The 25,003-nt window shown below is 46.1% G+C and overlaps 1 protein-coding gene across 3 annotated transcripts in view; it reads right to left on the reverse strand.

Annotated features, from left to right (window-relative positions):
* The window catches only part of COIL (coilin), a 135,696-nt gene that overhangs the window by 21,090 nt on the left and 89,603 nt on the right, over positions 1-25,003 (reverse strand). For 2 of the 3 annotated variants that reach the window (XR_014966561.1, XM_085617184.1), the window contains one exon: positions 2,460-2,548. Coding sequence is in view for 2 of the 3 variants with exons in the window: in XM_085617184.1 (XP_085473310.1) it covers positions 2,460-2,548 (89 nt within the window). In the remaining variant the exon portion in view is untranslated. The remainder of the gene's footprint in view (positions 1-2,459; positions 2,549-25,003) is intronic. The other variant, XM_085617185.1, reaches the window with a different exon arrangement.

The raw sequence follows: 25,003 nt of genomic DNA on the forward strand, positions 1-25,003 counted from the left end.
AGGAATTCACATTCCCCGTCCATTAACCTTTGCCCAGATGGAGAAAACATCCTATGGATGTCTCTGGAAACCATGGACCCCATCCTCGAGTTGGTCATAGCAAGCTGTGGCTTTTTTACCCCAACCCCGCACACACATCGATCATGCATGTGCTCTGTAAGTATTTTTGTGGCATGGAATGACACCTACAGCAATGCTCTGTGTTCTGAAGCAAAATACCATGTGCACCCTCAATTTACAGAGCATGAACTGTACAGGACTGACAGTGGTTGCAATGATGTAGTTTATAATGGCAAGACATGCCTTTTTATCTGGCTGTGCTCTGCAGAGTAAGCTACTAGCCTCTCCCACCCTTCTGTAAGGTGGTCTACACTCCCCATGCTTCCAAGAATTGTGCCATCCATGTGGGAATGTTGTATGTGTGCGTCTTTCTAGAAGTATAAATGATGCATGCATGGTGCATATACGATACATGTGGCCATAGTCATCGGAATCCATTTTGCAGTTGCTACGTCCACGTAATACCTAGAATGGAGGATTAGAAAGAGCTCAGACATCTTAGGGCCCTTCCAGGACATGCCAGACATCCTTTGTAGTGGGTCCGGGTTTTGGGTCAGGAGAAAGAAGGGCCTTTGGAGCTAAGAAGCTTCCCATGCCATTTCCTGGACCACTGCTTTATGGGCTGCCTCCCACAGATTAACTGGAAGTTAAGAGAGACAGCCTCCCACTCTTTTGTACCCTCCTTTTCGGTTTCTCCTTCATGTATACTACAGCCTCTATTCCAGCTTCTTGCTAGTCCCTTGGAACATAGCCCTTGGCTAGACCAGTCTGAGTGGACTAGAGGAAAGAGCAGAACTGACCAGAAACAGTCTCAGAGCTGACCCTTAGAATAGACAACTCTGACCTGCAACTTTACTACAAATATGAGGCAGAAGATTCCAGCCACAATGCTAAGATTTCTCCATCAAATCTGGGGTCTTCATTCCTGTGGAAACCAAGAAGGTCATTTGTGCTCTGTGCTCGAGGTATCCACAGTCAACTCGTCTTGCCAGAATCAAGCCCAGAACCTGCGAAAGCTCATCAATAAGGATTTTATAAATCCTGCTTTGAGGAAGAGAACGTACGGACTGCTCATGAGGAGTAGTGGACAAGGAAGAAACTTTCAGAAGGGAAGGGAAGGAAAGGGCAGTGACGGAGCCGAAGCTAGTCATAGCCACATCAGGGAGAACCTGCACTGCTCTGAGGGTGAGGGCAAGGGATCCTTAAGTGACCTTTCAGTGAGAGCGGAGCCATGTACCTCCGTGTACGGAGGGTTGAGTTCCGTTTCAGAACTAAGTGGCATGAAGTCAGGAGGTGCTAAGGAAAATTAGACTGTAGTCAACAGTCTCCACTAAGATCAATGAAGAGTAATGGAGGAGAATCATGCCGACAAAAACAGGCTTGCATCTAGAACTAAGTACTCGCATAAGCTACATGAGGTGGGCAGCTTGTTTTAGGTCGTGGGCTTTGAGCAGGGTCAAAAGAAGAACCCATGCTGCAAGATCGTTTGAGATGTGAGCAGCGCAATTCCACCACACCCTACTTGACTGATGTGGCCTCTGCTCACCCTTTTCGGGCAGCAAAGAAGCCTCTCACAGAAGACTGAGCAGGGACAGGGAAGGATCACAGTTCAACACACTGAGTTATTAACTGGTATTGTTTATGAGGTTCTGAGACTCTAACCCCGTACCTCCTTCCTGGGCTGTGGCACATTGCAACCCTAAGAGTCACCTGCTAAACGGGTGTAAGTGGGGCTCCGTTTTGGGTTCAAAAGTAAGGTGAAGCCCAGGAAATCAGTAGTAAAAGGCCCCGATTTTCACGATCTGAGTCCAATAATCCCCGACTGCCATGGGACTCCTGAAAAAGTTCCAACTATGTTATACAGTCAAATTCTGAAAATGAAATACTGACTGTAAAACATATGAATAGTAATATGTTGATAAAAACAAACAGTATACCATGAATTTCATTAACCTAGAATCAGCAGCTTTTTGCACATCATCTTCCTGCAGTTTTGCACCCGGCACTTCCAAAAGCAGATCTGGAGAGATGCAGCCCGGCAGGAGGGAGGAGAGATGCAGCCCGGCAGGAGGGAGGAGAGATGCAGCCCGGCAGGAGGGAGGAGAGATGCAGCCCGGCAGGAGGGAGATGCAGCCCGGCAGGAGGGAGGAGAGATGCAGCCCGGCAGGAGGGAGATGCAGCCCGGCAGGAGGGAGGAGAGATGCAGCCCGGCAGGAGGGAGGAGAAAAGCTTGGTCTTGCATCAGCACACCAGGTGGAGTGCACAATTGATTTACTTCCCCCTCACACTAGTAACTAGGGTGCTTGTTTAAAAAATCCGAACAAACAAGAAAGTGGAAGGCTATGATGGATGCACAGCAAACATGTTGTGTAAACGGGCAATTCAATATTTTACATTACCATTGTGTCGTGAGGTATAGTATACTCAATCATACGCCCTCCGCCTTCTGTCTCATAGACTAGATCAAACTTTCCTGGTATTTTCACTGCTAGAATCAAAAACAGGATTTACGTAGTTAGTCAGCAAATAAAAACTTTTATAGGTCATGTGTGCTATGTAAGCGTACCTACATACATACAAAATTAATGTAATAAAAGCTAAATTAAAACAAATCTGATGAACCCATGTTCGTCTAACCCCAATTATCATAATTCCATGCTGCACATATCCTAGACTAGACGACCGAGAAGAATCAAGTGGTTAGTACTTCAGAACGACTTGCTCAAACATTCCCTTCTGAACTACTCAAACAAGGGAACAGGAGAAGTGCACATGAGAAATAGGCATTAGGAGACATTTCCATCAGGTTTACTCATTATTTTAAGATATTAATGTTAGTCACAAAAAAGTAACAAAGTTATTGCAATGGTGTTTGTATATACTAAGGGCCGATTATGACTTTGCTGGTGCGGCAAAAGTCACACAATTGATGGACGGAATGCAGAACAAATCAAAACGTTCACCCCCAGTCAAGAGATTTGGGTTAAATCCATCATTCTTTTGGTCACCTGGTGCGGCGTCAGGTCCGCCCTGCCAAATCCGTGGTCCGGTCTTCTGCCAGATTAGGAGTTTCCTCCGGACTGGTGGGCTTTTTTTTGCCTTCCCACTGCGATGCTTCTAAAAACAGGGACAGCAATGTAAACGCCAAAAACAGTTCCTGCACGGCATGGACTAAAAAGTCCATGCCGTAAAGGAACTGTTCAGCATGCATCCACAGGGCGCAGAGGCACCCTTTGTTTCCTCTCCACCAGGGATTTCATGGAGGAGGAACCATCATGAAAACCCTGGAGGACAGGAAACTCCTAATGTGATTGGCGGGACTACAGTGGTCCCGCCTAGCATATTGATGCGTCTACACCGCTGCAACATCAGTTCCCTGGTGGCTGTGGCAGTACGACTGCCTGACTCCTAATTGGGCGGTCAGTAGATCACCACCGTCGCGCCTTATGGACCGCCAGGACTCGTAATTAGGCCCCCAAGTCAAAATATTTTTAGTATAAATGCATGTTTGGGCCTGATGTCTCAAGTCTGCAAAAGTGATATCGTCTTATAACCTCAGCGAGGGGTGGATTTAAGGATAAAATAAAGGGAAATTCTGGAGTTCTAACTGTAGGTGTTTGCTGGTAAAGTAAGTATATGTAAAAAAAAAACTGGATTCTTTTCATTTTGTCAACAGAATACACACATTTTGGGACGCATCACACAGCAGTTCAAGGAATATAAAAGTAAAGGATGGTAGAGAAGTGGAATGTTACTTAATGGCAATCCTAGTTCTCCACCAGGAGAATGTTTATTTACGTCATACCATCTATGGCCTTTGTTACAATTGCATTAAAGTTCTAAAGTGGTAATTTCACAACCAGAGTTACTGATATGGGGGCATCAGTAATTAAAGGGCAATCATGAGCTGGACCCTACGAAATGGAATATATTTTAGGAAATTGCTATTTACAGAATTAAAGTCAGCAAGTTACTTCTCATTTTGAGCAGATCTCATTTTTAGGTCTAGCCTGAGCCAGCGCATGCGCTGTCTCAGGCGAGACATTTAGTATGCGAGTTTCAAAAGTGCTACCCACTGGCTTTTGCAGGCCCCCAGCTTGCTGTTACGCGCACAAGCGCGCGCAACGTGCACAGCTGCCTTTGTAATGGCTCATCAAGCCTTACAGCGAGTGCGTGAACCCCCTCCCCTAGCCCCTCCCTTCTCCCACTCCCTCCTCGTCAGCTATTCATTTTAGTTTCAGTTTCGCGCCGCGCGGCAGTGTCACTTTCACAGCCGCGCGGCCATTGCTTGTTTAAATGGGTATTGGAGTGCTTTACATGAGCACCACTGATGTTACACAATGACATATTTGTATGAGCCAGAACACCAGCTCCTGCCACCCTGTGCAGCTCCAGCCCCTCCAGATTCAGCCCCGCAGCGACCCCAGACCAGTCACCAGGTGAGACTGTCCATATGTTATCCTCAGAGCAGGCATCACCTGTGTGCAGCAGGTCGGGCTCACTCTGGATGCGACCATCTGTGCCTCACTGGGTGGGTGTCTTCTTTTCTCTCTCGGGTTAAGGGTGCGTCTTTCCTTCTGGGGGGGAAGGGGGGCAGCGCCTGCTTAACCATACTGTGCTACCACCTCGCCAGCCCTGCCCCACTAATCTTGCATTAGTATAGTGCATTCTGTACTTTTTGCAGGTGAGACCCCAGGCCTCAGCTTGCTGAATGTGAGGGCGGCAGCCGAAAAACAGGCCGGGTACAGAGAGCTTATTACACCCCCACTGTATTAAACATTCCCAGCACGGTGGGAGATAAATAAGCAAAGTGCATATTATGTTTTAAGATAACAATTTTTTTCGTTCTGTAGTTTTTTTCCCCCGTTTGAAAAATGTTATGTTTTACACATTACCCAATAAAAATATTTGTTTGCACAAAGCATAAAGTGCAAAGCCATGTTTATCCAAAATTTTATCAGTGTCCTGATTTGATTCCTTACTAGGAAGCCCCCCCCTCCTCAGGATTAGGAGACGAGAGGCACCCATGCACTGTGGAGCATGCAGAGCCCTTCCATTTTTGGTGCTTTGCGGCAGTAAGATCTTAGTTTTTCGATGCTCAAATGAGTGCAACTTCTGATATCTATGTTTCCCTTGTCTTCATTGCTTGATTTTGCTAGCGAGACAGTGTCACTTGTTGTCTTTAAATGGCACTCATAATTACACTAAAATTATGAAAATTTCACACAAGCAATATGAAACCTTAGAAGCTATGCCTCTCTCCATATCCCTATCCCAGGCCTTTGCATCTGCACCTGCCAGCTGCCCTCCATGCTCACTACCACACTCACCTGGCCATAGATCTCAAGTTATCCCATCTCAAAGGCCAGGAGCCCCCAAACATTTGCATTCTGGGACTCGTAGTTCTGGGTTTACGCTGAAAACTGGGTAGCCTAATCACACTTCACCTGGACCTCTTGAGATCGTGAACTATGCCACTCACCCGTCCTGGTAGCTGACAAGGATTAAACGCTGTTGAGTGAGATACGGCCTATTTAGGAACATGTCTCTTGTGTGTTCAGATTGACGACATCCTCTCAGTTCATTTCCATACTCATAAATCCTACACTTTCATTATCCTAGAACCCTAACACGTGTCAGGCATTACCACAACGCAATAGAATTAGCATTTACGCTATCAAACTATTTGCACACTTTACATATCGCTGCTAGAGCAACACCTATATTGGCTAAAATCTCCCTCGTGCAGCACCCTCCTCCACCAGAAGGTCTCCAATTCATGGTCAGTTTCGGCAGAGGGGTTTCTGAAGGCTCAGTTAATGTCTACTTTAGGGTATCCATGGGGTACACTTGAATACAAGCCTCTCAAAGAGAGTCTTATACAGAGTTATTGTCCTGAAAATCTGGGATAGACCCTGCCCTCTTAGAGCGATGCTGGACACCCTTGGAGGGGTAAAGCACATTTTCCACAGCAAAGCCTCCCTAATTACTGTGGCACCCGCCCTGCACGACTACCTTTCCTCCAAGTATCATTTTAGGTCGAGCTTGATCGCCCTGTTATTATCTATTCTGTGTGGTTTGGCACATCCACCACTTGCCATTAGCTGTTAACTAGTGTCCCTCCGTTGCCAGCGCTATAATTGAAGCACTATTTCTACTTTCGTTGTAAAGTATGTGTTACTATGGCACCTTCTTTTGGTTTACCTCTGCTTGTGGGATGCAATTATGCGTTAGCATTTTATTTACTTTGTGCCGGCTTGATAAAAGGAACATTTGCAACCGCGTACATACACTTCACTCCAATATAAAACACATGGGTAAAATGCATTGTCATTTATAACACCAATACCTCTAACTCTCACAAATGCGAGACCAATTTGCATTGAAATGCTTGTTACTAATGATCCCACTCTGATGGTGGAGGTTCAGCTTCCTCTTACTTGGTCAGACCACCGATTAGTACTCTTTAGCTGGACTTCCTATGCATGGTTAAATAAAGGTAGTTCCTTGTATGAAGAGAGGAGAGATTGGAGAAAGATCTCCCGAGATCATGGAATCCATGCTACAGGCGGACCCATTCGAGCTGTCGGAGGACCCCTGTAGGGATGCATTCTCCTTTAATTCTAGGGTGACCTCTGCATTGGACAAAGTTGCCCCAATTCAGAAATTGAAACAGGCTAGGAGGAAACCATCTGCCTCCTGGTTTACGGCTGCTCTCAGCCTGGAGAAGAGCTCTTGTAAGAAGCTGGAGCGTGCATGGCGCAAAGCATACGATCCTACGGCCAAGTGTGCCTATCGTACTGCTCTAAAAAAAACTTCATAAGCTTAAACATAATGCCATTAGAGATTATATGGCCTGCCAAATTAAGTCCTCTGACAATTCACTCAAATACGTTTTCAAGATTGTTCAGGGCTTTATTACACCAACTGTGCTGGATAGCACTATTGTTCCCTCAGCCTCCCTCTGTGAAGACCTATCTTTTTTTTCAGGAGAAAGTGCATTACTCTATGCCTCTTTATCCCCAGCTGAAACACTGAAGATCCCTGACCCTACTCTTGACCTTCCTGGGTGATGGTCGGAGTTCAGCCCGTTCAGCGTTGCTGTATCTCTGCTGGAACTGGGTAAATGCAGCTCCAGTTCTCCTAGCCAAACCAGCCCAGCTAAATATTTTAAACGGCTGGCTGATGGGTTTAACCGGCAGTTGAACCATATTTGGAACTGCTCCCTGAGGACAGTGCCATCTGGAAAGCGGTCTACGTTTTGCCAATCTTAAAAAAAGCGGACCCAGATCCCTAGGAGCTCAAGAACTTTAGCCCTATTTTTCTTCTGCCTGTCCGGCTAAGATCCTAGAGAAGGAAGTTCAGAAGCAATTATCTAACTTCCTTGAATCCAACAACTGCTTGCATGACTCCCAATCTGGCTTTAGATCGGGATATAGCACAGAGACTGCCCTTCTGGAAGCGGCAGAAACTGTTCGTGAAGCATTAGATCAGGGTAGCTCGGCCAGGCTTGTGCTGTTGGATCTCTCCGCAGCATTCGACACTGTCTGACCAAATTCTACTGGAGAGACTTCAGCACCTTGGAGTGACAGGCACTGTGCTAACTTGGTTCCGCTCATTTTTAAAGGGCCAGTCTCAGCAAGTTAATCTGCACCCTCACGCCTCCACTCCTAAACCCCTGGTGTGCGTGGTGCCCCAGGGTTCTGCCCTGAGCCCACCCTGTTCAATGTTAATCTGGCCCTGCTGGCCTCCCTTGTTGAGCAATGGGGAGTGAAAGTGGTCACCTACGCTGATGATACTCAGCTGGTGTTCACTTTCAAAGAGCATTCAGATGCAGCATTCAATAACTTTAAGACCTGTCTGGTCAAATTTAGGCCTGGGCGGTAAGCTTCGTTCCGCTCGCGGAATATGCGATATTTTGACATTTCCGCGTTCCGCGGAGAGCGCGAAAATGTCAAAACTTTCGCAACCTACCGCGAAAAGTATTTTTCTTATTCGCGCTTTAAAAATGCATTCTCGCGGTCGCGACTTACGGGGTCCCTGCGTTCGCCGACGAGTTTTCCTATCCGTTCGCGCGCGCCACAAGATGTTGGATTGTTGGTAGCCGGTCGCGCTATCCCGCGAGAGTTTGCGATCGCGAAAACGTCATTGCGATCGCGAACAGCAAATAAGCATCGCGAGCAAGATGGCCGCGCCCATTAGCGACCGCATGGGCAAGTTGGAGATATATTTTCCCACGAGCACGCAAAAACACATCGCGAACGGGCGGGAAAAGCAATCTCCGCGTAAGTTTCGCATGCTCGCGGAGATTTTGCACAATTTCGCGATAATTTGCTTAAGTCAATTTTGCTAATTCCGCAAACCCTTAGTCAATTTCTCGACCTGGATGACGGAATGCTGCCTCAAATTGAATACTGCAAAAACAGAGGTGCTGTTTTTCAATCAACCCTCTCCTCCTTCCTCCGATTTCTGGTGGCCTACGGAGTTAAATCCCCCTACTAACCCAATAGAGGTGGCTAGAAACCTTGGCTTCAAATTCGATAATCACCTTTCCGGTAAAGCTCAGATCTGCCAAGTCTACTCGGTTTGCTCTAGGAAATTAAAAGCCCTGCGGAAATTTCTACACTTCCTTCCCAAGACTGAAGTCCATGCCATGGTGACATCAATGGTTAGTCTACGCTAATAGCCTGTACCTGGGTCTTCCTGCCTATTTGACACAGACTGCAGTTTGCTCAAAATGCGGCAGCCAGACTTATTAGAACTGTGCCGTTTCGTCACCACATCTCCCCCCACCTGAGGAGCCTTCATTGTCTGCCTGTCCTTAAAAGGATAGAGTTTAAGGCACTAACCATCGCCTTTAGAGTAACCAGGGATAGGGGCCCGCTATACCTGCGTCAGAGACTCCAGAAATATCAACAAGCAAGGACCCTCAGGTCTAACCTTCAGCAATTTCTTTGGATCCCTCGTTTCTCAAAAAACAGGATTGGGGGCAGAGCTTTTTCAGTGAGAACCGCTTCCTTGTGGAACTCTATGCCAGTCCACCTTCGGAAGATAGAGACTGAACAAGCATTTGGAAAGCGATGAAGACCTGGCATTTTGCCTACCCCTAACATGCTGTTCTTCTCTCTCCCTCCTCCGCAAGTTCCGCTGTCAGTGCCGGGACACCTCCGTTGGAGGTAGCTGCGCGCTTTACAAGTGCACTTGACTTCCCACCAAGAGATTTGATCTGACATAATAACGAAGGTGCTCCACTTTGCACTATGGTGTCTGTGTTGTCATTTCCCTGGGTGGGCGGAGCAGAAACTAGAATCACTAGTAGGCCTGGGCGGTAAATTCCGTTCCGCTTGCAGAATTTGGGTAATTTCGCAGAGAACACGGAATTGCCCAAAATTCTGCAATCTGCGGCTTCGCTGAATTTTTTGCTTGATCGTGCTTTCAAAATGCGTGTTTGCGTGATATTTCACCCCAAGCATGCAAACAGCGTTTGCGAATGAGAAAAAAGAATCACGAATGGGCGGAACAAGCAATTCCGCATGTTCGCGGAACTTTTCGTGCTCGCTGAGATTTTTTACCATTTTGCGGAGCTTTGCGGAGCGAGACTACGCAAATTCCGCCCACCCCTAATCACTGGGCACCACCTGGCAGAGCTGGCAAGCTATTAAATCCATAGTTCTGATTCCACTCTGACGCCTGTCATTATTCATAAGGTGGGGAAAATTGATGAAAGGAAGTATCCATCAGAACTGTCTAGCATTTATGATTTTTAGTTGTGTGGAGGAAATCTCCACTGCATAGATTCCAATAAGAGGAATATTGATGCTTTGATGGCTAGGCATTCAATGGTGTTGTAGTTTTCAACTTCAGAAGGTCTTTGGCATTAAAGATTTTTTTCAATGTCATGGTTTCTGTGCCAAGCCTTCATCAATGTTAATGCAGACAATAACTGCTAGCAAAGGGCAAAGGAGCTACACCACAATGCCAAGCACCCCAGTATAGACATTTCTCAAGGATAGGCATTTCCAAGTATTAGAAAAACAGGCTACTCTAATCCATATCCCTTGAAATGTGGAGTACCTAAAGGCTTCTCATTGAACCCAACTCTTTTCAGTCTCTATAGGCTGCCTCTGGCAGAGATTGTACAAGCATTCGGCCTTTCAATAGTCACATATGCAGACGATACCCAAATAGTATTGTCCATCTCTCTAGAAAACTGCTCAAAAGTACAACTTGCACCCTGCTTGAAGAAGTGGCAGAATGGATCTCTAAGTGCTGTCTTAAACTTAATAGTGACACAAATGAAAACAAGATGGCGGGTCACAACCGTAATAACCCACCTTTGTTTGTCTGGCCAGATTCCTTAGGAAATTCTCCTATTCCTAAAACACCTATACAAAAACCTCAGTGTCTGGCTAGACAACACTGCACCATGAATTTTCAAGCTAGGAAACCCACAGCTAGTTACTAATAGTCACTTAAAATGCTTAGGAAAGTATCACATCTTCCTCTCCCCTCCGGATGGCCTATTTTACAGGTGTTGGTGTTATTACGCCTTGATTATGGCAACTCCCTCTACCTAGGCTTCCCTCGCTATGTAGTCAAGAGGCTACAAGTAGTACAAAATGCGGTTGCTCACCTCTTATTGAACATTCCAAGACATCAGCCAGTATGGAGTTCGCTGGCAGTGGCACATTAGCTTCTGATTGAACATCAAATACAGCTGAAGGCTCTGTGCAGTGCTCAGAGGGCTTTTCACAAAAAAGGCCTTCAGCTGTAACAATCTCTAGTGCAGCCTTACACATCTGGTAGGGCTTTGAGGTCAGAAAACTCTCAACTAATGATCAACCCAAAAAATAGTAGGATGAGATGTGAAGGGGGGTGCTCCTTTCCGTTAAGCGCCAGGGGGCCAATTGGATAGCCATGCTCTTTATAAATTGATTAGAATAGAATGATGATCCTGATCCCTTGTGCACATTTCAGATCTCCCTCTTGAAAAGGCTTTTGGGAAAGAACAAAATGGTTACTTACCAGTAGGAGTAGTTTGGCAGCTTGAAGAATTTTCTGGATTCACATGCTGTGCATCATTTCACCATCTAGTGGTTGAGTCCGGAATAGTTTTTGTTTTTTCTTGTTTTGGGCGTTGTCGACCACCATTTGGTGCCAGGTATGTCTGCTGTGTGACGTCAGACGGCGCCCTGGAGGTCGTTGTGCGTGGCAGCCATCTTCAGATTCTTTTTTCTCTCTGTATTTTAGTCTATAGTCCTTTAGATGGTTCTTCAGATAATTATTATATATTTTTCCCCCACCTGTTTGTTTTCTTCGTAGGGGAGGTCGGGTGGGTCGCATGTGAATCCGGAAAATCTTCAAGCTGCAAAACTACTCCTCCTGGTAAGTAACCATTTCGTTTTGCAGCGTGAATCCTTTCCTAGATTCACATGCCATGCAACAGATTATGTAGCGGTTTCTCCCATCTTGGAGAGGCTGTGGTGAGAGGATGACTTTGCGAACAGGTGTTTAAGTACTTCCTGTCCTATTTGCGCTTCCTTATTCATTTGCTTGTCCACACAATAATGCTTGGTTAATGTGTGTGGTGATGACCCTGTAGCTGCTACACATATAATGCCTATGGGCATATTGGCCATGAATGCTAGAGTCGCTCCTTTCGTTCTAGTGGAGTGAGCTATTGGCTGTACTGGTAATTCTTTGTTAGCGGTGGTATATTTATTTATTTATTTTAATGTTTTATAGAGCGCGAACATGACCCGTGAGGGTATCTGAGCGCTTTACATGGTTAACAAGGGAAAAAACAATAGAATAACAGTAAACACAGTAAAGTCTCCAAAGACAGAGAAATATAAAATATAAAGGGGGGGGGGGGGGATGAGGGAGCATGGGGGCAAAGGGGACACAAATGAGAGTTTAAAGTTCAAGCTAGGGTTGGCGGAGACCGTGGCCCCCTGGGGTCTCGATGGTGTTCCGATTGTAGAGTTGCGGAAGACGCAATAGTCTTGGAATCAAGCAGCAAGTCATAGCGGCTGAGAATGGGTCTTAGTACAGGAATTTACCCATGAGGAAGGTTTTGGCCTCCTTCTTGAAGCGCGCTAGAGAGGGGATTCTTCTGACATCGGGCGGGAAGGAGTTCCAAATTCTTGGTGCTGCCCCGGAGAATGCCCTATTGTAAGTTCTTTTTTTACGAAAGTGGGCGGGTATAGCATAGTTGGATGGTTTGCACTATCCATCGCGAGATTGTTGCCTTTGTGACTGGCGCTCCTGTGTTTGTATGCGCATAGGTACCAAACAACTGTTTTGTCTTGCCGTTTGTTCGTTTTTTGTAGGTAATACAGTAGTGCTCTCCTTACATCCAGAGTATGGAGGCTTTTTTCTCCCTTTGTTTGTGGGTTTTTGAAGAAAACCGGAAAGAGAACACTTTGATCTAAGTGATATTTGGATATCACTTTTGGGAGGAATTGTGTGTTTGTTTTTAAAATAATCTTATCCTTGTGGATTTGCATGTATAGTTCCTTTAACTGTTAATCAAAAAAGGAGACACTGTTCCAAAGAAGTAGAGAAAATGGAAACGTCAGAAAACATATGTAAAGAATGTACTAGGCTATATGAGACCCAAGGGTTGGGAGGGGAAGCAGAGCTCATTTTCTCTTGTTGCCCTCACACACCCCAGGAGGTGTCATGCTTCATCATCGCGTGTTTTGCTCCTCGTCGGGCCGGCGCTGCAATGCCCTACGGGTCCCCCGAAGGGTCACTTTAGCGGAGATCTTTTTAGAGAAAATGCCGTCTGGTGCATGCGGGTGTGTGATGTGGGTCCTAAAACTAGTAGTGGTGCAGTGGTGTGTAACGTGATATGTTAAAATTGTATAAGGGTTGCTCAAAAGATATTGGTTTAATAAAGGTGAGGGGGTGGCACCCTTGACAGGCTAAAAAACCTGTAGGTTAGGTGTTACCTTAGTGGGCTTAATGACCCAACAGGTAACTACAATGTGGTCAATATGGTCGACATGTTTCTCGCCCCTGCGGTCCAACCGGATCCGTGGCGCTTCCTCAGGACCAATTTAAAAAGTGAAGTGTGCAAAAGAGTGAACTGGGGGGATAGTCCCCACAGTGTATATCCGGGCGTGCAAGGTCAAGATGGCCTTGCTATTTGTTCTGTCAAATTTAAGGTCGCTCCTGGATATATGCCTAGGTAAACATAAAAACAGAAGAAAAGAAAAAGGACGATATGTCAAGGTTTTTAGGAGTAATCTATCCTTAAACTAAACACAAATAGATAAAAACTGGAGTACAAGACAGTGATGTGCAGGAAACATAAATTCACCTCGCGAGTGACTGGGATGTGGGGTCTCAACGATAAGCAAAAGGGTGGCCAACCACAGGATAGAAGCATCCTAGTGTTAGTAGCCTCCCGCCGCCAGTCGGAGTCACCCAATATCTCAATGGTCTCCCGTAGAAGGTGTGATACTATCCAGAGCACTCCACATTGTTCTGCAAGTAAGTAGTCAACGGCGATTGAGTGGGGGCGATGGCAGCTCATCCCCCAATCACTTCGCCGGGCCAAAATGCGGAACCCCCACATGTACATATCATGACACCTAAGTTTAAGGAGTAAGTTGCTCCATAGACTAGGGGACGAGCTTACACACCTTCTTGTGCTGAGAGAGGAATAAATGGAAGCCCCAATGAGTATTGATATGATGTTGGGTTTAGACCCTGGGGTCTAAATATTGGTAAAGTCAAAGATTCGTGCTCTAAGCTCAGCCTCAAGTGCAGTGCTACTTACAGTTTTGCTCTGGTGTGGCCTCTTACGAACCTACCCCAACCGTCCTCCTGTCTGGAATGGAACCGCGTATAGATACAGGCTCCATTTTTAGTCCCGGTAAGTGTTGTAAATGCGGTACCCGTTTCCGGTGATGATCTGGAGCAGGTGTGTGTCAGAGTGTCTTTCAATAATGCCCATGCGCGAATGGAGCGTGTGTGTGTGCGCGTGTTCTCTCATCTCCCTCCGTAAAAAAGTATAATTATACAGTCAATTCAAAATACTATAGAGAGAATTCAGGAGGGGGGGGGGGGAACAAAACATAAGGGGAGTGGATCTTAATCAGCTGGAAGGTGTAGTGTCACTCATTTGGGACGTATTCTCTGATCGTGTAGAGTGCTCCCAAGCATGCGCATGTGTGCTGCCTCAGGCCACTGATTATAAACGCATGCGCGGCAAATGCATGCGTGTATGTGCCCTTGTTTACTTGAACTGAAATAGCATATTCCAATCAAAGTATCACAGAGGGAGGGGGGGGTGTGGCGGATAGTAGGAGGAAGATGTAAGTGTGGGGCAGGAGTATGGTGTGGTTCGAAACACACTATCTGATAGTGTATACTGCTCACGGTCACATGATGTTGGTAAATGTAAATGACCTGGGTCCAGGTGTGGGACAAGGTTATGTCGACAGTCTCTTCAGCTAGATGATTGTCAGAGTGGAAGTCACAGTGAAATTAGTGGTTTTCACCACGGCTCATGAGGTGCTCAAGTATAGTGATAAACTTTTATGCAAGAACCTGGGGAAAATTAGCGTATATGGACGTTCTGTTCCCTTATCAATAGTGTGCACAAGACAAGAATCAGGGACGGTTAGCCCTTGAAAAAATGTGTGCACCCAAAACTCCTAATGTTGAGTATGCAAAGCTAGAAATTCGCATCAAAGGTTTACAGTTCAGTCCATGGTATCTCATCATTGAGACCTCGTTGTTCTCAGCGTACTAAAGAAGTACTATTCCACAGTTGGTTACTCTCCAGTATTGTCCATCTGATGTCGTGACATGAATGGCCCTTCTCGATGTAATGATTGGTTAGTCTCGTGGCCGTTCTGCCTCGCCTGATCGTGCTTCTGTGTTCACTGATTCTCATTTTGACCGGTCATGTAGTCATCCCAACATAGCGGAGTGAGCACGGACAGGTAATAAGGTAAACACAATTCTTGATGTTACAGTGCGTGTGTTTACGTTGATCCCATGTGAATTCATTAAGATTCAGGGTTGTCGTGTGTTTGGTGAAAGGACACGTGTTACAAATCCCACAGGGGTAGTGGCCCTTCACAGCAGGGAGATCCCATAGGGTAGGTTCCTGGCGGTTAGTCTTGGAACGTGGCCTGGTGTTGATCAATTGGTCACGTAAGTTTGTGGTTCTCTTGAAAGCAAATCTAGGGCGTTCTATCGTCAGAACACCTGTATTAAGAATCTTCCAGTTGCGATTCACAATGTTCTTGATTTTGTTAGATAGTGGTGTGAACGTTGTCACGCATGCGATGAGGTTGTCGGGTTCTTTAGCCCTATCCTCCAACAGTGCTTGGCGATTATTATTCCTGGCTCGTTTTAGTTGCTTGCTTCACGATGGTCTCCGGGCAATCCCTTTGCTCGAGGTTCTTCATCAGAGTAATGGCCTGGGTGTCATATTCACGGATGTTACTGCAGTTACGGCGGATTCTGAGAAATTGTCCATAGGGTAAGTTTTCCCTCAGAGCTTTGGGATGATGGCTATGGAAACTCAAAAGGCTATTGCGGTCAGTGGCCTTTCTGTAGGTGGTGGTATGGAGCTTTCCTTCCTCCAAAGACATAAGGAGATCCAGGAAGGGAATTTCCTTCTCACTCTCTGTTTTGCTGAAACGTAAGTGGGGGTTCAGATTATTTATCCACTCGTAAAATTCTTGGCAGGTGTCAACATCCCCTTTCCACAGGATGAGCACATCATCGATGTACCGTTTCCAGGTAACAATTTCTTCTTTGTAGGGATTGAGGCCAGTTACCTCTTCACGGACAACAAAGTGTGCCATGTACAGTCCCGCCAGACTCGGCGCGAAGGTGCTCCCCATGCCGGTCCCTTGTATCGGATGGTAGATGGGGGTTTTATACATGAAGAAATTATTCTTGAGGGCTAACGTGATGAGTTCCGTGATGAATTTCGATGGAGTGTTGGTAGGAAGGTTCGTCTCGTGGAGTAGTTGTTCTACCACTTCAATAGTTGCGTCCTGGGGGATGTTAGTGTATAATGCCTCCATATCCAAGGTCAGGAGGAGATGGATGGTCTCGGTGTTGTTGTCGTTGATCTCTTGTATGAGGTTGAGGACATCTCTGGTGTCTTTCAGGTAGGCTGGAGTGGCTTGGACCAGCAGGCGCAGGAAAAAAAATAGCTGAACTTGCTGAGGGGTTCCAGTAAGGAGCCTACGCCAGAAACAAAAGGACAGCCGGGAGGTGGGATGATACCCTTGTGAATTTTGGGTAAAAGGTAAAAATACGGCATCCTGGGGTCCTTATTGATCAAGAATGCCGCTTCATGAGGTGTGATCCAGCCTTCATTGGTTGCTTCGTTGACCAAGATCCGTATACGTGAAAGAAGTCTCTCAGTAGGATCTGTCTCCAGTTTTTTGTAGTATTCGGTATTACCGAATTGTTTGGAGCATTCCTTGTCATAGTCCTCGAACGATAAGATGACGGTGGCACCACCCTTGTCTGCCGGTTTTATGATGATAGTTTCATCATTGTTGAGTGAGAGCACTGCATGGCGTAGTGTTTTGGGCAAGTTATCATAGATGGGATGTCTTTTGAGGTTATTGGCCTCCTTGAGGACTGCTTTTTCAAAGGTCAACACCTCGCTGGGGACCATACCAGCTGATGGGGTGAATCTAGAGGGTGACCTGAGTCCAGTGTCGTGACGTTCTGGGATAAGACTGTTACTAAAGAAAGATTGTATACGTATCTTCCGGAAAAGTTGTTGAAGCTCTTCGTTCATACGGAAGTTATCTTCTTTGGGGGTGGGTACGAACCCCAAACCCTTCTCCAGGACGGTGATTTCGTCTGCGTTGAGATGTCTGTCTGTTAAGTTCACTATCAGGGTCTCGGGTGTGTCGTGCTCCGTGTTGTTCTCTGTTGTGTCTCTGGGTCCTGCCACTGAACCTGTTTCTGTCCTCTTCGTCTTCCTCTGCCTCGTCCCCTGTCTCTGTTCTGAAAAGGAGGAGGCGCATTAGGGAAGAATGGTTGTTGGAACCCTGCATGAGGGCCTGGGTATGCTGGATACCACATAGGGCCCTGTTGAGGGTATGGTTGCTGGGCATATCCGTACATGGGTGGCATCGGCGGTGGAGGGAGGAGTCCTGGTTTGTTGATGTTCCTTCCCCAACTACTGTTGCTAGAGTTGCTATACATTGAGCGTCACAAGTTGGTTGATGGCGTGGAATCTTCGTCTGAAGCTGCATCACTGTCTGATGGTCTGTAATCTTCCTTGGTATAAGGATATATTTTCTCTCTGTCGAATCTTTTGATATCTTTCTGTAGTTTCGACACTCTCTGCTGTAGTAGATAGTCCCGATGATCCGTCATTTCTGCATTTATTTAGGCTAAACGGGTCTTGTAGGCAGTGATGCTGATCCCGGTTTTCAGCCCATTTTCCGCAATGTTAATTTTGATGATCAATGCGGCGTTTTGTGGTGCCAATTATCAGGATCAGCCAGTCACGGGTGCACGTCCATGCGATCTGGCTCCATTCAATACGCTAATTTTCCCCAGGTTCTTGCATAAAATGTTATCACTATACTTGAGCACCTCATGAGCCGTGGTGATAACCACTAATTTCACTGTGACTTCCACTCTGACAATCATCTAGCTGAAGAGACTGTCAACATAACCTTGTCCCACACCTGGACCCAGGTCATCTACATTTACCAACATCATGTGACCGTGAGCAGTATACACTATCAGATAGTGTGTTTCGAACCACACCATACTCCTGCCCCACACTTACATCTTCCTCCTACTATCCGCCACACACCCCCACCCTCTGTGACACTTTGATTGGAATATGCTATTTCAGTTCAAGTAAACGAGGGCACATACACGCATGCGTTTGCCGCGCATGCGTTTATAATCAGTGGCCTGAGGCAGCACACATGCGCATGCTTGGGAGCACTCTACACGATCAGAGAATACGTCCCAAATGAGTGACACTACACCTTCCAGCTGATTAAGATCCACTCCCCTTATGTTTTGTACCCCCCCTCCTGAATTCTCTCTATAGCATTTTGAATTGACTGTATAATTATAATTTTTTTACAGCGGGAGATGAGAGAACACGCGCACACACACACGCTCCACGCATGCGCGAAGACCGCTTGTCTAGGCTTCGCGCATGCGCATTATTGAAAGACACTCTGACACACACCTGCTCCAGATCATCACCGGAAACGGGTCCCGCCTTTACGAAACTTACCGGGACTACAAATGGAGCCTGTATCTAGACGCGGTTCCATTCCAGACAGGACGACGGTTGGGGTAGGTTCGTAAGAGGCCACACCAGAGCAAAACTGTAAGTAGCACTGCAATTGAGGCTGAGCTTAGAGCACGAATCTTTGACTTTACCAATATTTAGACCCCAGGGTCTAAACCCAACATCATATCAATACTCATTGGGGCTTCCATTTATTCCTCTCTCAGCACAAGAAGGTGTGTATGCTCGTCCCCTAGTCTATGGAGCAACTTACTCCTTAAACTTAGGTGAGTGTCATGATATGTACATGTGGGGGTTCCGCATTTTGGCTCGGCGAAGTGATTGGGGGATGAGCTGCCATCGCCCCCACTCAATCGCCGTTGACTACTTACTTGCAGAACAATGTGGAGTGCTCTGGATATTATCACACCTTCTACGGGAGACCATTGGGATATTGGGTGACTTCGACTGGCGGCGGGAGGCTACCAACACTAGGATGCTTCTATCCTGTGGTTGGCCACCCTTTTGCTTATCGTTGAGACCCCACATCCCAGTCACTCGCGAGGTGAATTTATGTTTCCTGCACATCACTGTCTTGTACTCCAGTTTTTATCTATTTGTGTTTAGTTTAAGGATAGATTTGGGGCAAGATTACCCCTAAAAACCTTGACATATCGTCCTTTTTCTTTTTTTCTGTTTTTCTGTTTACCTAGGCATATATCCAGGAGCGACCTTAAATTTGACAGAACAAATAGCAAGGCCATCTTGACCTTGCACGCCTGGATATACACTGTGGGGACTATCCCCCAGTTCACTCTTTTGCACACTTCACTTTTTAAATTGGTCCTGAGGAAGCGCCACGGATCCGGTTGGACCGCAGGGGCGCGAAACATGTCGACCACATTGACCACATTGTAGTTACCTGTTGGGACATTAAGCCCAGTAAGGTATCACCTAACCTACGGGTTTTTCAGCCTGTCAATGGTGCCACTCCCTTGCCTTTATTAAACAAATATCTTTTGAGCAACCCGTAGACAATTTTAACATATCACGTTACACACCACTGCACCACTACTAGTTTTAGGACCCACATCACATACCCGCATGCACCAGACGGCATTTTCTCTAAAAAGATCTCTGCTAAAGTGACCCTTCGGGGGACCCGTAGGGCATTGCAGCGCTAGCCCGACGAGGAGCAAAACGCCCGATGATGAAGCATGACACCTCCTGGGGTGTGTGAGGGCAACAAGAGAAAATGAGCTCTGCTTCCCCTCCCAACCCTTGGGTCTCATATAGCCTAGTACCCTCTTTACATACGTTTTCTGACGTTTCCATTTTCTCTACTTCTTTGGAACAGTGTCTCCTTTTTTGATTAACATAGACGACACACGGAGCACAGACACTGGACCATAACAAGCTCCTGGTCCCCCCCCCCTCTCTTTTTTCATATAGATGGTTCCTGTAACTCACTTACACTTCGCAGGAATGTACTGGCAATGAGAAAGGCTGTCTTTAAAGTGATGTTTGAGCTCCGCTTTATGCATGCGCTCAAATGGTTTTGTCATACATTGCTTGAGCACTGTATTTAGACTCCACATGGGAACTGGAGCTGTTCAAGGTGGTGCAATTCTTTTAGATCCTTCTAGGAATCTTTATGACAGGTCTTTGGAAGAAATGTTTGCATGTTGTTCCCCTTGTGTATGCTACGATGGCAGCGAGGTGTACATTTATGTTTGAGTAGTTGATGTGACTATCTAGGAGATGAGTTAGATATATAATCATAGTTTCTTGTGTTTTGATAGAGTTCATAAGATTGTTATATGTGCACCAAGTGGTGTATCGCTTCCATTTTGCAGCATAGTATTTTCTTGTATTGCTATTACAGTTTTTAGTCGGCAGAGCACACAGCCATAAAAGATACAATACATTAAAACAATATCATAATCATTAAAAAGCATATTTCATATTTACACAACTTTAAAATGACATCACAATATACTCCCCTCATGTAAGACCCCTAACTTATACATGACTGTAAGTGCTAACTGTTTTTCCAGAAGTCCTATATGAACACGTCGCTTCTCATAGCTAAACCTCTCAATCTTGGTTGTATCTGGTTTTCCTAGATCTCACCATTGCTCTCAAAAAGTGTGTAACTACAAATACAGTGCGTTCATTCTGCAAATGTTGCATGTGCAAAAGTGCAATTTAAGCCTGTCTAAAACCCATGTCTTTTAGGTAGGGTTTAAGATAAGAGTCACCTGGGATACGTAAAAAACTTAAATAAAACGACAAAAGGCAAAATATCCTGTGGAGACCTATTGTTGCAGCCACAGGACCCGCTATCCTCAGCTTGCGCAACAAAGCCGAGAGGAGAGGCCACTAAATGATGAAACATATTACATTTAAAAGAAGTAATTAAAAAATGATCATGGTTAAAATAGTGAGGTAATGCTCTATTCCTAGCACTGATTTAATTAGGGCATGTGCTCTAACTGTTGGCTTAGACAGTTCCTTTCCTTCCTGCTCCGCGCTCGCTTTCTTAGAGAATAGCTCATTCATTCGATTTTTATCCTCTTTCTTCACAAAATATCTCTTCTTCCTAGGGTATAGAGTGTTTCCTTAATGTATCTTATCCAGGTTATTTTTAGGGCATGGTCCAATGAGAGGCAATCCAAAATTACAGCTTGCCTCCTCATTGGTCTATATATTCACCCAACAAAGTAGGGGCCAAACTGAAACTAAGTCAGTCACATGCCTCACCCCAAGCTCTTTGTGAACTGAGTAAGCGGGGGATCCTGAGGGACTTTTAACAGCCGTCTCAGATATTTATTGAGTATCGGCTGTAGTTCCACCACTGCCTTGTAACCCCAGGTCTCACTTCCGTACACAGCCTTAGAGATACAGGCGACGATATACCTAATCTATGTGCATAGTTTGCTACGGCTCCTATTGCTTTCTTCGTGTCCATCACCTTCTCTTCTTTCATATTATTCCAGTGTAATTTAGCGTCAAATAAAACCCCAAGATATTTAAAAGCTGGAACTTTGGATATGCTAAAAGACCCTGCCGTATAGGATTTTGTACTATTCCCTCGGCAGCCAACTTCCATCACAAACAACTTGGTGTAGTTAGGGGACAAATCCAACCCCTTCATAAAGGAGACCAGGGGTGGGGAATTCCTATCTCCCAAGGCCAGAGACATCTAGATTCCTTACAAGGGCAAGAGGTTTTAATTTCTAACTGGTCCAAAGGACAAGTAGACAGTCTTACAGTAATCCGATACACAGCTGCAGCCTGTTCAACCCTTGTGGTCTCAGCTTGTTAATAAGGAGCTCTGAGCAGTTTATTGGCAGTGAAAGGGTCAATGCAAAAGCTGGGGCCTGCACTTTAATTTCGGTAAGAGTCTTTTTGCTTTCTCCCAGAGGCTCGTGTGGCTTCCAGGTCCTTTCAGTTTCTTTTAGCAGGAGACGAACATGGAGCTTCTGCAGTTCCAGAACACTCAAATCACTGGAATGTAAGTGGCTGCCTTAAGGGCCTCTTGGCTCCTGCTCTTACTTTAACCGTGTGACCCCCTGCCCTTTATTCTGTGCCTCACCCCTGAGCCTCAAATCGGCCCAAAGATCCCTCCTCACCCTCGCCTCCGGGGACCTACAGTAAAGCCCATGCTTTCCCTTCTCATGCTGCCCCTGCACAACCCTTTGCTTTTCCTGTACACCTTATGCTTCACCCAGTGCCTGTACTTGTTAACCCCACCCACTCCCCTCTGCTGCCCCCTCTGACTGCCCTGACACGCCCCCCCTGGCCTCTTATATCTTCTCATCCAGGGCTTACATTAAAGCTCATTAGTTTCCCCTTGGGGAATTCATGCAATCCTCAGGCACACCCTCATTTCTCTCCTTGCACTGGGCCTCTAATCCCACTTTGTGCATGCACCAGGGGCAGCTGAACACGCCACTGTAGCACGCCACTGTAGCAGCTACAACAGCTGTGGAGTTCTTAATAGGCCTCTTCTTTCTGCATGTCCAGACAGTTCATAATTGACATGAAAGGGTGGATGGATATATACATGGATGAAGGAGTGAAAGGGTGGGTGTAAGGATGGATGAGTGAAAGAATGGATTGATGAGTGCAAGGGTGAATGGATGGATGGGGTGAAAGTGGATGGATGAGTGAAAGGGTGGGTGTAAGGATGGATGAGTGAAAGAATGGATTGATGAGTGCAAGGGTGAATGGATGGATGGGGTGAATGGATGGATGGGGTGAAAGTGGATGGATGAGTGAAAGGGTGGATGCAAGGATGGATGAGTGAAAGGGGGAATGAATGGATGGCGTGAAAGTGGATGTATGAGTGAAAGGTTGGATGTTGAATGAAAAGGGTGGATTGATGAATGAAAGAAAGAGTGGATGAATGTCTGATGGAGTGGGTGGATGGCTGGGTGGAAGGATGCATTGATGGGTGGAAGGATGGATAAATTGATGGGTGGAAAGATGGATAGATTGATGGGTGGGTAGTTGAGTGAAACGGTGGATGGAGGGATGAGTGAAAGGGTGGATGCATATGAATGAAAAGGAGGATGGATGGGGTGAAAGACAGAAGAGCAAAAGGATGGATGGATGGATGGATGGATGAGTGGAAAGGAGGATGGAGGGGTGAAAGATGGAAGAGCAAAAGGATGGCTGGATGGAGGGATGAGTGAAAGAGTGGATGGATATGAGTGAAAGGTTGACGGAGGGGGTGAAAGTGGATGGATGAGCGAAATGACGTATGGATGAGTGGAAGGGAGGAAGGATGGATGAGTTTGGATGATAGATTTGGAGCTGGAAGTATAGGTTTGGCCAGGGGTGTCGTGAACCACTCACTTTAGCAGCTGCAGCGGGGGTGGAGCTCTTGATGAGCCTCTTCTATCTGCAGCTCGGCAGACAAAGGCCCATAATTAATGTGTAAGGGTGAGTGAGTGATTGGATGGGTGTGTGGGAGAAAGGGTGGATAGATGAGTGAGTGTATGAATGTAAGCGTGGCTTGCTAGATGGATGAATGAGTGAAAGGATGGATGAGTGACAGGGATGGACGATGGATGTGTTGATGAAGGAAAGGGTGAAAAGATAGATGGGTTGCAGGGTGGATGGATCAGTAAGCGGAAGGATGGATGAGTGAAAGGGTAAATTGATGGATGAGCGGAAGAATGGGTGAGCGAAAGGATGGACAGATGGCTGAGATGGATGGACATGTTTGGGGATGGATCGGTAGATTTTGATATGGATGGGCGGATGGATGGATTGACAAACAATGGTGAAAGGCTGATGAAAGAATGAATGGAAGCCAATGTAAAGGGGAAATGCTAGATATCAGTGGGTGAATGAAAGGAAAAGGATGAATGGGTAGAAAAGAGGCAAAATAAGGAAATCACTAGTATTCAAATCCTTCTATACTATGAGCCTGACATAACCAGAGAGGCTATTATCCGGGCTCTTCTATAATGAGTGCTGCCATTATTTGATGGTGCCCTACATGGCACCAAAGGGACAAGTGGATTTTGTACAGGACAAGTAGATTTATGAAGCTACCTGTCCCACGGACAAGTAGATATTTTATTAAATTCCACACCCCTGGAGACGAACCTGTCAATTAAGACTTGCAATGCTCTTGTAGTGCGTGCTATAAGCCCAGCATTGTCTGCCTACAGTAATACTGGTACTGGTCTGCTGCCTATTCTTGGGGTATCGGCCTGCAGGGATATCAAGGAAGATTCCAGCCCATTAATATACAACGTAAATGAAAAAAAGGGCTAGAATACAGCCTTGGCGCACCCCTTTTGAGCATTTAAAGTGATCAGTGAGACCCCCCTCTTGTGTAAAGCGTACTGCAGCTATATAAAGCCATCAGGGCATTTATTATCAATCGCTCTACTCCTAATTAGTCTAGCATAGACCACAATTTACTGCAGTTCACCCTATCAAACGCTGCAGTGAGATCCATGAAACCTAGATAAATGGATCCAGTTTTGGCGATTGTATATTTTTCTATCAGTAAATAGAGGTTCAGGCATTGGCCCACTGTGGATTTGCATGCTCGGAAGCCATATTGGAACTCCGAGATAATCTGTTTTTGTCTGCCCATTCCACTAACCTATTTAGTATGACCCACCCCATGTGCAACATTCCGTCCATCATCTTGCGTGTTTTGCTGTTTGCCCTATGTGGGAAGGGTATGCCCAAACGTGGGTCCCGTGCTCACTACGCCACTGGAGTCAAGCTATCCTGGCTCAAGGGGGGTGAAACCCCGAAACCGGTTGTAGGATGCTTGATTCCTGTCCAGGGAAGACATGGCTTGGCAGTTCGGGCTGGAATGTTCCTATGAGGCACAGGGTCAAGACTGATTTTCATATGGTCATGTCTGAACTGGGGTGGTGTGGTGAGCAAAATAACGATGGATTAAACCCAGATCTGAGACTGGGGGTGAATGTTTTGCCAATGTGCAACATTCCGTCCATCATCGTGCATGTTTTGCTGACCCACCCCATAACCTTAGTGGTCGAATCTATCAACGATATGGGTCGGTAGTAATTGGGATTATCCCTATCCCCCTTCTTATAGATAGGGACGATAGTGGCAGTAGACCAAAGCCGGGGCATATCAGTTGTCACTGCCACATTCAGAACCCTGGTTAAAATTGGGGCCCAC

Source organism: Triturus cristatus, chromosome 7, assembly GCF_964204655.1.
Source record: "Triturus cristatus chromosome 7, aTriCri1.1, whole genome shotgun sequence".
Lineage (NCBI taxonomy): Eukaryota > Metazoa > Chordata > Amphibia > Caudata > Salamandridae > Triturus > Triturus cristatus.